This window comes from Gastrolobium bilobum, unplaced genomic scaffold, assembly GCF_033153095.1.
Source record: "Gastrolobium bilobum isolate Gb01-03AN ecotype WA unplaced genomic scaffold, APGP_CSIRO_Gbil_v1 utg5255, whole genome shotgun sequence".
Classification (NCBI taxonomy): Eukaryota; Viridiplantae; Streptophyta; class Magnoliopsida; order Fabales; family Fabaceae; genus Gastrolobium; species Gastrolobium bilobum.
The window spans coordinates 77,492-89,438 of NW_026898528.1; the positions used below are offsets into that span (position 1 = coordinate 77,492).

At 36.8% G+C, this 11,947-nt stretch overlaps 1 protein-coding gene across 1 annotated transcript; it reads right to left on the reverse strand.

Annotated features, from left to right (window-relative positions):
• Nucleotides 1–1,104: 1,104 nt before the first annotated feature.
• Nucleotides 1,105–8,363, reverse strand: LOC133317160 (uncharacterized). The gene is made up of 7 exons (XM_061518993.1): nt 8,210–8,363; nt 7,962–8,028; nt 7,647–7,868; nt 6,977–7,395; nt 4,410–4,746; nt 1,749–1,826; nt 1,105–1,323 (listed from the first exon to the last, which is right to left on the reverse strand). The coding sequence occupies exons 4-7, from the start codon at nt 7,384–7,386 to the stop codon at nt 1,273–1,275; spliced, it is 876 nt and encodes a 291-aa protein (XP_061374977.1). The 5' UTR covers nt 7,387–7,395; nt 7,647–7,868; nt 7,962–8,028; nt 8,210–8,363; the 3' UTR covers nt 1,105–1,272.
• Between the last annotated feature and the right edge of the window lie 3,584 nt (nt 8,364–11,947).

Below are 11,947 nucleotides of genomic sequence, written 5' to 3' on the forward strand. Positions count from 1 at the left end.
TTAAATTAGTTTATCTGAGTAAATATAAGAAAATCTATATTTTATATTTATAAATCCACAAACATACTCTAATACATATAAATCAGTTCCAAATATTTTAATATAGAAAACAATAATATTCTATATATAAATCACACGCCATTCTCCAACAAATATATAATTCTTGTCACATGTGCTAAATTTATCATATATCACAAGTGTACAACATGAACTCTTGCTACTATTAAGAAAAAACAAACAAATCAAATGAGTTTGGTCCTTTGGAGAAAGGATTGGACCTTTTGGGAGGAATATTGTATAAAAGTTTGCAAGAAGTTCACATTTTTTTTAATAAAAAAAGGCTTATAATTTCTCATGTTGCATGAGAAATTCAAGTTTTCCTATAAAGAGAGAAAGGGGTGGGCCCCACCTTAAAGAAGAAAATAAAAAATAGAAAAATGATTGGTACGGATATCGAAGTGAGAGTGGTAGGAGATGAGACTTCTCATACAACTGTTAAGTGAAGACTAGAGAGACAGATGACTCTAAGTTTAGAATATATATGGGTTCCAAGAAACCCTAGCCCTGAATGAATTTTAGGTTTCTTGAGCTCTTCTTACACACTGGACCCTATTGGACTTTAGTGAAAGAGCAAAACTCAAGTTGTGAATGATGTAAAATATTATTTTTTGTAGACCCATATTGTTTTTAGAATACTATGTTCTTTCTATTAAAAAAATAATAATGTCCCGTGAAGCTTTTCCCAAGTTCTAAAAGTGTAAAATTCTTTGTTAATAATAACTAGAGTGCAAAAATTCAAAAGAAAAAAGGCGGTAAATTATAATTTTGGCTTTCATCACATATAACCAACTTGTATGAAACAATGACTTATGAATTGTCTTTTACTATAGCCTTTTATACTTTCTTGAGATGTAAATCGGTGAAACTTATTTTAATAGTGGTCCAGCCATGGCTCCACAATGGACGTGTAAGTACGACAAACCATTGCCATAAGGCCATCCTTCACCATCATTCATCAATACGGGTCCCTCATCATTCGTAATTCCGGGGCAGCTTTTTAGTTTCCAGACAAAAAAAAGAAAAGAATAGTATGAAATCATCAAGGCGAGGAAATTAAGAAGTACCAAAACTAAAATATTTATATTTCGATTTTGATTTGTTGGCAAGCAGATGGGATGCCATGATTTACAATATCCGAACATTTCTTACATCCTCAGCCAACAACATTAATCATCTCATCATCCAAAGTGCCCTTTCCTCATTGATTTCCTTCTATTCAGAGTCCGAGTCCATGTTGCCCATTGCTTTCAACCCTCTTGGCCTCTGCGTCAACAATATACAAATTATATTTCATTATTTACGAGCGACAAAAATATTACCTACAAATTATTTCTGGCCTCTGGGCCGTTTGGATAGACCTTTTTTTTTATCTCCAAAACTTTTTTTTAGGAAAAAAAAAATACTTCTCATTATAAGTTCATTTAAATGTCAGCTTAAAAAAAATAGAAGTAAAAAAAAAAGAAAAGACAAAAAACCTATTTTTTATAAGCTAAAAATTTAGCTTTTAGAAAAAGCAAAAGTCAGCCAAATTTTTTTTTCAATTTTTAAAAAAAATATATAAATAACTATAATTTTTGTAAAAAAATATTTCTAAAATAAGCCAAGCATAAAAATTACATTTTTTAAAAAGGCCAAACAAACGAACTTTGAATCACGGATTGCAGAAGCAGATATTCCATATTATTTACCTTTTTGGATATCTTCTTCTCCCTAACCTCATATCGTTCCAGGGTAAGATCGCACAGCCATGCGCCTGGACTTACGAGCTGCAATCCATATCAAAATGCATACCATCAAAATAAGACAAAGAAAGGAAAATAAAAATTAATAAAATAAAGAATAAAGGTTATGGTTGATGGAAAGCCGTTGTCAGAAACTATAAATATAGGGGAATGATCTGTTTAGAAACTTTTTTTTACGAATTACACTAAATATGATCAGTCATACATTCTTAATTGAAGTATGATCAATCATATGATCAGTCATACACTCTTGATTAAAGTATGACCAATCATACTTAGTGTAGTTTGTAAACAAAAAATCTATAAATATAACCTTCTCCATAAATATATGCCAACAAAGGTGGAGACAGGTAGTTAAGGGTGTGGGTTCAAATCGCGATTGTTGATGTGAAAACTTTATTAGTGGATAATATATAATCCCTTCTGAAAATCATCAAAAAGGTTAAAGATCTTCCCTAACCTTAGGGGTCTTCTCTTAACGAGATACCAATTTTTAACTCCACTTGAACTTTTAGTTAAAAAAAAAACTTTAAACATATAAGGTTTGAACACGTGGGAGGTGGAGACTAACTGAGAAATATTTAAGTATTTTGTGATTGAGAGTAATTCTTTCAATGATTTAAATCTTAATTAAAATTTAGTTATATAACAACGTTATAAATTTAATTTACAGAACCATTTCTTTACTAAGTGTTATACTTTCCCTAGATTTGAGTATCACTCTCATTTCTTTACAGAACACGAGAATTTCTCCAACTAACCGGTTCCCATTTCAATTTGTCGGTTAGTGGAACGTGTGGCATTTTATTGATAAGTCTATGTAGAATTTGGATCTTCTTATGTGAAAAAATGGTCATGTGATCATTTGATCACAAAAATTTATTGATAATGAGATAAGAGAAAAAATAATATATGATTTTTACATGACTAATTGTGATCAAATAACATGACCAATTTTTCACGTGAAATGATCCAAATTCATCCCTGTAACACCTATTCCATCACGGCCATCCTCTACAACTGGCACCACTCATTCAAATTACAGGACGTAATCCAATAAGTTCGCTCCTACTTTCTAAAATATACGCCCAAGTGTGCCCAACCGCATCACCACCACACCGCATACATCTTCTGGTGTTTTTCCTGTCTTTCACATAATTCAATTTTTTTAAATAAAAGTTTATTGAAAGTACAGACAGGCCTGGGGACCAAATCCATGACAGCCCAACTATGGTTAGTGTTGAATAAATCAACACCAAGTGGCCAAGTATGTCAAGAATAATTAATCTATCTGTCGTGATCCCACCACTAATATAATAATAGCGTAATAGTTTTATTTATTTATATTAAAATGTTTGCCTAAGAACACAGATTTGTTTTCCTTCATTAGGCAACCGAATTTTAAGTACCAAGTTTAGGGTAAGAAAAATTTTAAAAGGCAGTTACATTAAAAAAAAAGAAAAAGCAACGGAGTTAAAAATTAGCAAAAGTCACAAGTACGGTCCACAATTATTAGCTGACACGGGGTAGGTGTGGGCATCAAATTCAAGTACTACTTTAGTTTTTTCCCTACTTTAATTATTATTTTATCATAACAGTGAAAAAAAGGAGTTGATTTTCGCTTTTATAAATTTTGGTTTCGATAATGCCCGTCCACCATCCAGGCTTAGGTCATTTCTATAAAGGGCTGTTTGGTAGTTTGGTCGAGGGAATTTTTTGATATTTCTGAAAAAATGATAATGGTAATATGATTTATCCATATTTGGTATAAAATTTCTGAAAAAAAAGAAGAGAAATCTTATTTTCCCAGAATTTTATTTTATGTAAAAATTTTCTTCCAAAATATCATTCAAAGATATAACCAAAATGGTGGTTTTCTTGGAATCTCAAATGATGAAAAAAATTTACACTTTTTTGGTGACAAAATTCCGATAATATTCTAATCTACCAAATAGATTTTTGGTAATATTTCCGAAAAAATAATTTTTCTACCATATTCTTGAGAATTATAACTCTTTGACATGAAAAAACTTTGGTGCGAGGCCTACGCTAAGTGCCAGTAGACTCCTCTAACAAAACTTTGGTCACTATTCGATGTGCAACCAAGCTGCCCTGACGCGTGTAAGCCAGTCCACAGCTGCCAACCATATATGGCTTTTCCAGGGAAAGGGCCAAATAAAATACAAAAGGGAAAAGGGACGCTCACCGTACTGGAGCCTAGAGAATAAAGAATAATAACACCACAACTCACATACTAAAATTTAAATATGCTTCAGTTGGTTTCACATCCACTCTAATATTATTATGCTAACTTAGACAACAATTTTTTGCAGCAAATTATACCATCCTTCTTGTTGTTGAATACCACCCACAACTTCTTAAAGCTCTACCATCGAAATTCTAAAATTTTATCCGTGATTAAGTTTTTTTTTTTTTCTTTTAGTTATCATTGTATGAATCGTTCTAGAGCATCAATTTATCAAAGCTAAGATTTGAGGTATGTGGCATAATAAACAAAGGTTCATATAGAAGACTAAATGAATAATTAACTTGAACAAATTAAAAGCGGAAAAAGGAAAGAGCAGAAAAAGGGGACGTGGAGCTTACATTGAGGGTGCGTTGTATGAATTTAGCTCTCTTCTTGGGCCTCTGAGGCAGCTTTGACCCTTTAATGGCGAGAAAATCTTCTTCCTTCTCCTTGTTGGTCAAGGCAATCACGAACTTGGGTGGCCACACAGGCGGAGCCGCATCCCCGCTGCCGGACGGCGACGCGCCCTTCTTGCTATCGTGCGCGGTAGCCGATGAGGCCGCTGACTTATTATTGTCATTAAGGTGGTTGTTATGGGTCCCCCTCTTATCGTGCGCACCCCTGTCCGGTGAGGCAATTCCCCTGACACCCCCGTTGCTTTGCCCTCCTCTCATAGCACTTGAAGTCTCCAAGTTCCTAAATTACAAACGAAAAAAATAAAAATAAAAACTCAAGGCACAACCCACATCTAATTATCCTTTGTATCTTTTATTAATCGTAAGAGTACGAACATGAATCACATCACACACGACGACATAATAAATAGGGAAAACAAAGATGCATTGAGTGGTTATTTTGGAGTAAAATATGTGAAAAGTAACTGAGTGGTGGAGAATTTACGAAATTAACCTTTAGGGGGTTGATCTAGTGGGTAGAAACTGGAATCTAGACGGGTTTTTGCGTAGAATATGGGCTTGTTTTTTGGCTCCTTACGGGACTTTATATTTCTATTGTGCTTTCAAGAAGGATGCTAGTTAATTTCTTTTACTTAATGGAATGACGAGGTTTGGATTTGATATTTGAGAGACCAAAGAGAGAGAGGGTGTGGTGTGGGTGTGGGACATAGAGAGAGGGTTTGTGTGTGTGTGTGTGTGTGAGATTCCCTATATCGGGCACAGCAGGTTTTGGAACCGTTGGATTTAGATTGCTTTATTGGCTAATGAAGATCAAGATTGCTACGTGCTGAAATGTTGGATAGGACGGACCAGATCTACGGCCTGATCTCTCCTTAGAGAACACGTGGAAGGAGAACGTCCATTCCCTGTTTCCAACAGTGTTTAGTAATTGATATGTGAATAATAAGGTGGTTCTGGTTCCGCATCGTAGATGTAGATCCAGAAGCTGCAGTTGGGCTATGGTCTACGATTATTGAATTAAGCTCGTTCTTACTCTTCTCTCTAAATTGAAGGATTTCTTAATCGACTTACATCGTATAAATGCCATCACATGAATAACAAGCAAAAACAGACAAAAGCATAAAAATAAATGTCACAATAAATAAAGTTCCAGACGAAGACTTGAAAGAGGGGGAAAATCTATCTTCACATCTTTTACGTCGATTTTCCATACAAACAAAAATAAAATAAAATAAATCAAATATACAAAAACCTAAAAACGGCGATGGCATACCATGCCGAACACCAACTAAAACCTCAGAAATATCAAATTCCGTGTTAGACATCAGAGGCTAAGCATCGAAGATTCTCACTGGAGAATCAAGGAAGGAGACGAGGGACTGAAAATAGGAAACAAATACATCAGGTACCTCCCCACCAAAGATTTACAGCCAAATCTACCAATAAAGACTTATAGCCCAACTATGTGTCTGCTTTGTTTGAGCCTTAATATCACATGGTCAATCCTAACTCAGGAGCCAATATTAATATCCTATTACTGTGAGCTCCTTTTTATTCTTTAATTTGGATGAGACATCCGCGAGGACCTAACCAATTGAAGAGTGGACAAAAATATAAGCCTCATATATTCAGCCCAAAAATCATTTACTGGTCGCTCAAATTTTGTATATACAGTAACTGAGTAACATTAGAAGCTGAAGATTCTTTGCCTGACATGAGACTAACCAAGTTGCCCCCATCCCATGTATCCGGCCCCCCGCGGGAAATTTCGTGGCACACATGGGGCGAAACAAATTCAAAGATAGTTCCACACATCTGCCCCACTACTAGCCACTGTACACTTTTCAACTAATGGGCACGCCAGCCATGCTTTTTCTATGCTACTTTTTTTTTTTCTATTGTACCGAGAAACCACCGTTTACTTTGTAACAAGTTAAATCAGATATTTGACACAAACAATGTGCTGGATTCGAAATTAACTCTATAGCAAAATTTTATTACGGAATATTGCCATTGATAAAAACAAAGAAAACACTTGTCTTTTGCTGAAAATAAACCCAGAATACATACATGTACAAGATAGTTCTACAATCCCATCCTAACTCTCGTTTATTTATTTATTTAACATAACAAAACAAAAAGCTGGCCCACGCACCGGTGCGCCACCTACACGAACCTTGCCCTCAAGATAAGCATGGATACTCGAGAATAAAAAAGTAAAAGGTAATAAAAAATTAAATAATGATTTTTTTTTTGTTTTGATAACAAAATAATGATTTTTAAACTTTCGAAAGATAATACACACAAAATCCAATTTATATCCCGTTTTATTTAAACTTATTTTTCTAAACAAGTCTGAAATCTTGCCAATTGCCCTAAACTCAGATCCCATTTCATCCGATCTGAGTCTTAATGGGAATAAATAAAAACTAGAGATTAAAGCATATTTCATTAATTCGTAAAAAGCAAGGCAAAGATAAAGTGTAGAGTAATACGGTAACAGGGGTTACCTTAGAATTCGTTGCTGCGGGGAAGATGGGCGCTGACGGAGATTTGGATGGCCGTTACTGTGATGATGATTATTATTATTATTATTATTATTATTATTATTGACAACAATTGTGGTCTTATTTAAAGAATCCTTATCGGTTCTAACGACCCGGCGATCGACCCGGACCGTTGTCCTGTGAACCGGGGCGGAAGAATCGTCCTTGTCCTTGACCTGCACCTTCATGCACCTTAACCGCTTCCGGTTCCCCCACTGCAGCACCAAATCCGACGTCGTTGTCTGCTGCCTTATGCTATCGGAACTCGCCCTCAACAGCAACGACCCTTCCCCTCCTCCGCTTTTCTCTCTAACGCTAACGCTACTGATGTTGTTATTTTTGCTATTGCTTCCAACAACTGACTCTTTATCCATCTCCTCTTCCTGCCATCATCATTGCCAAGATATTCATCATTAGGTGGAATAATAATAATAATTAAATAAATAATATTATTACTACATTTTCAATTTTAGAAATTGAAATTGGCTTTAATTATTAGGAAATGAGGAAGCGGAGAGAAATCAGAGAACCACAGCCATTAGGAATGAACATCAAAACTGAATTAACTGCTGCAAGATTGCGATGAGAATCAATCACTCAGTTCCAATTTTGATTATGTATATTAGTTTCTCACCTAAATCTGGTTCCGCGTCTGTGGTAGGAAATCTGGAAAAGTTTCTGGATTTAAGTTTTGAACCTTTGGAAAATGCAAATCTGTCTCTGAAATCCAACTAATGATTACATTTCGGAGCTTTCATCTGATATAAACTCAGACAACCCACGATCGTCCCTGTAATCTACAACCAGCGAAGAGTTCAGAGTTCCAAAATCTGTGTATTTCTCCACAGAAATGTATCTGCAGATGCAAAAGAAACAACTTAGCACACATGTCAAACAGGAAATAGAGGAATAGAACAGAACAGAAAAAAACTCTGGCTTAATTCCCAACCTTCAAAAACTGGAAAATCTTCACCACCTCTTAGTTTCACAATGAACCACGGAAACCTTCACAAAATCTGGCGAAAAAAAGCATAACAGGATTCAATTGTAAACGTAGAACGAAATTCTTATAAACTCCGACAATTAAACTATGTGTAAACAAAAATGAGCCAAAAAAAAAAATCCAATTCGGGTTCTTCTCCGCGACACAAAAAAAGAAAAAGAAAAAGAAAAATTGAGACCGTCTGAATGGTAAACCTCATTCTATCTCGAAAAGTGGCAGATCCTCAACATTCAGTTATCGGAATTAGTCTTTTAAATTCCAGAGTTGGGTTTAGCAGAAAATGGTGAGAGCTTGAGATAATGGGAAAAAGAGAAGATGGGTAGAAGATGGAGCTGCTTCTTCTTTTTGTTGTTGTTGTGATCAAACGAAATGGTGTTTTTCCATTGTAGGACCTGTTTATATACATCTTATACTACACTACTTTGCACCAACCGTCCACTTCCCAAGTTGACAACCGTAGATCATTAATCTAACGGCTATCCTCAAACCATACACGGTCACCCCGTACAAACCCGTTACGGTGTTCATCTTTGCCCTTACGCTGTTAATGTTTTTTCACGACGTCAAAGCAGATTAACGGAATCTGTAGAGTCGTCAGATCCCATTCATTATTAAGTGCTCTTATATTTGAATAATTTAGAGTTAGCTAAATTTTAAATAATAATATAAGTACTAAAAGATATGATATAATCTACCCAAAAATAAGATATGATATAAGAGGTAGGATCCTTTGATCTCATCTGAGAGCCATCAGATCAAAAAAGATCAATGGAGTCACATGCTTGCAAATAAGAGTCGTTGATCTTTTTTGATCTGACGGCTCTCAGATGAAGTGTCAAATTTAAAATTTGACACTAGTGTCAAAAGATCCTACCTCATGATATAAACCTCAACTAAAAAATTCGCAATATAATTTTTTTTTTTTTTTTTTGTCTCTCTCAATTGAGTTCATCTCATTCCCGCGCCCAGAGGGGATACCTTTGGGGCTAGGTGTAGAAAGTTAACTAGGGTTAGTTAAACTGGTCTGCGATTGGTTATATATTAAAACCAACGGTTATCTGAGACCTGGTAACTACGGATTTGGCTTTATGACAGTTCTGTTCTGTTTGTAAATGTTCGCTGTTTATTTGAACGCATAAATGAAAACTAAACTTGAATCTAGTAACTACGGATTGACCAAATACTATTGCAACTTTAATTTGGATTTCCAGGAACTTCATAAATCCCTTTTTATCAAACATTTAAATAGATATTTAAATCTTTTAGATTTCTCGGCAAAAAAATTAAAATAATGTAATTAATTAAAATAATTACACATTTAATGCTGTTTTGTTAAAAATTACATATCTGTTGCACCATGTGACGCCCAAAGAGGGCGTCTCATGTGCAACCTATATATACCCCACTTTCCTTTTTTCACTTCTTACTCATTTACCTCTCTAACCTCTCTCCAACCTCTCTCTAACCGCGGTTCGTAGCGAAGCTCTGCCAACGTAGGTAAGATCATAATACCTCATATGTATACATTTAAATTACAGTGCTAGTTAGTAATACATGTTAGGATTGATTGTATATTAGAGAGTTTGAACATTAGGATAGTCACTTAGAAATTTTGTGTCATGCTATGAATGTTGTAATGATATAGTAATATTATTATTACGTAGTTATTATTATTATCGATTTTTAATTATGTATTAGGGTTTATAATATTAATTAGTGATTTATATATAGTGTTAGAGAATTTGTAAATTTCGTATGTATGATGTTATTAATGCGGGAGTGCATAACTTTGTAGTTAGTTGAGGATAATGGCTGAGTCATCATCTTCTTCGGGATCTGATTCAGATGTAGAGCCCACCGATCCCAGCATGTGGATCGTACCTGGACCGTACAAGTGGGAGGTCCTTCAGCAGAGGACGCAGAAAGGTCATATTTCACAGCGAGTGTGGAATACTGAGCATGTAAGAAAGATTAAGACTAGGCGTGGGAAGCCACAAGGGGGCCCACCTACCGGTGCTATTCCACAGGTTGTGGAAGAGTACCTCAGACAGACGGGTTTCATACATGTTGCCAGGATGCAACATATCCAGGTATGTTATTTATGTCGTTTTGTATTTATGTAATTATTTAATAAAATTCGTTAACACGTGATAACTGCGTAATTTATCACAGATAGATACATTTTTAATTAGTGCTCTGGTCGAGAGGTGGAGACCAGAGACACATACCTTTCACAGGACCCAAGGTGAGATGACGATCACCTTACAAGATGTGGCAGGCATCTTGGGCTTGCCGACCGACGGTACTGTCGTCATCGGATCGACCTCTGAGGATTGGCACGCTGCTTGTGCTGCTGTTTTTGGACATGTTCCAGAGGCCGGTGAGTTCCATCATTCTGGCGACCTCCGCATCTCATTCTTGGATCGACATTATACCCGGTGGACTGATCATGAAGGGAATCATGCTGCCGAGATCTACTTCACAAAAGCCCACATTGCCCGGATGTTGGGGACTTGGTTGCTGGCGGACAAGTCTGGAGGTAGCAATTTTGGTTGCCGGCTTGTCCCGTTGCTAGGTGGAAGATTTGAGGACATTGGCCGATTCAGCTAGGGATCTGCTGTTTTGACACACTTGTTCAGGAATTTGTGTGAAGTGACAGATGCCCGTCGAAGCGACATGGGTGGTTGCCATATTCTCCTTCAAATTTGGGCATGGATACGATTCCCACCCATTGCTCCACCCCTTCATCCTCATCCAGAGCCTGGCACACATTATGGATGCCGGTATGATTTATTTACTTCATTTGATTTCGATAATGTATGGTTAATAATGTATGTACTAACTGTATACTTCTTGACTTTGGACGATTATGTATGGTTGATAATGTTTTTGATTGACAGGTTTAATGTTGTACAAAAGTTTAAACCTCATGAGGTCACCCATTATCGGGCAACATTGGACACACTCTGTAGAGATGAGGTTTGGTGTTAGATACTTACGGTGTTGTTATTTGTCTATGGGTTTATTTTTTTTGTAACTCTATATATTGTTTCACATTTTGTTTGTAGGTGGTGTGGCAGCCATATATAGAATATGAGTGGCTTGACGTGACTCCAGAGCAGCAGTATCTGTGGCTTGCTCCCACACCTATTATCTACGTCCACACAGTTGAGGCATGTCAACCGGATAGGTGCATGCGACAGTTCGGTCTTAATCAACCCATCCCGGAAAAATCTAGAAAATTGAGAGGAATACATGATCATACTCTACGGGGGAAGGTTGAAGAGAACTGGAGACGTAAGCTCAGGGCTCACATTGATCGATGGAATACTAGGATTCAGCATATTGTACTGCCACCTCCATTATATGGTTTGATGTCATCATGCGTACATGGAGTGGTACAGAGAGAGGGGAAAACGCTACATATCTCGAAGGGCAGCAAAGATAGGGTGCATGGTGAGTTTTGTACTTATTTTACATTTGTTTCACATTTCTAACATTTTTTTCGTAATATGCAGATTGACAGTCTTGAAATGCTGTATCATGCAACAACGGCGGAGGAGTTTCCTCGATTTGGACTACAGTATATCCACGAGGAGATAAGCCGGATTATTGGGATGTTTCGTGAGAGTTCACGAGTTGATGAGCCTGGACCTGAGGCACCCCCCGTGCAGACTCAGTCTGATCCTCAGTTGATCGTGGATGTTCCTCGTAATAGACGGGATGGACGCGGATTAGGACGTACCCGTGAGAGAGTTGCTGCTGAGCCTGTCCCGATTATGGCACCTAGACCAGTGGTCGAGACTCAGGGATGGTTTAGACCTCCAGCATTTGGTCCTACTTACGGGTCACAGCCGATTTATCATCACGGATCGCAGTATGCGACAGGTCCTAGTCAGGCGGCGTCTGAGCACCCTTACATGAGCGGGCAG

Coding starts and splice junctions, on each gene's coding strand:
- LOC133317160 (XM_061518993.1), bottom strand. CDS start 7,386: ATGGATAAAGAGTCAGTTGTTGGAAGCAATAGCAAAAATAACAACATC. Junction 4,747..6,976: donor CCGCAGCAACGAATTCTAAG/GTAACCCCTGTT, acceptor TTTGTAATTTAG/GAACTTGGAGACTTCAAGTG. Junction 1,324..1,748: donor AGAAGAAGATATCCAAAAAG/GTAAATAATATG, acceptor TTGTTGACGCAG/AGGCCAAGAGGGTTGAAAGC.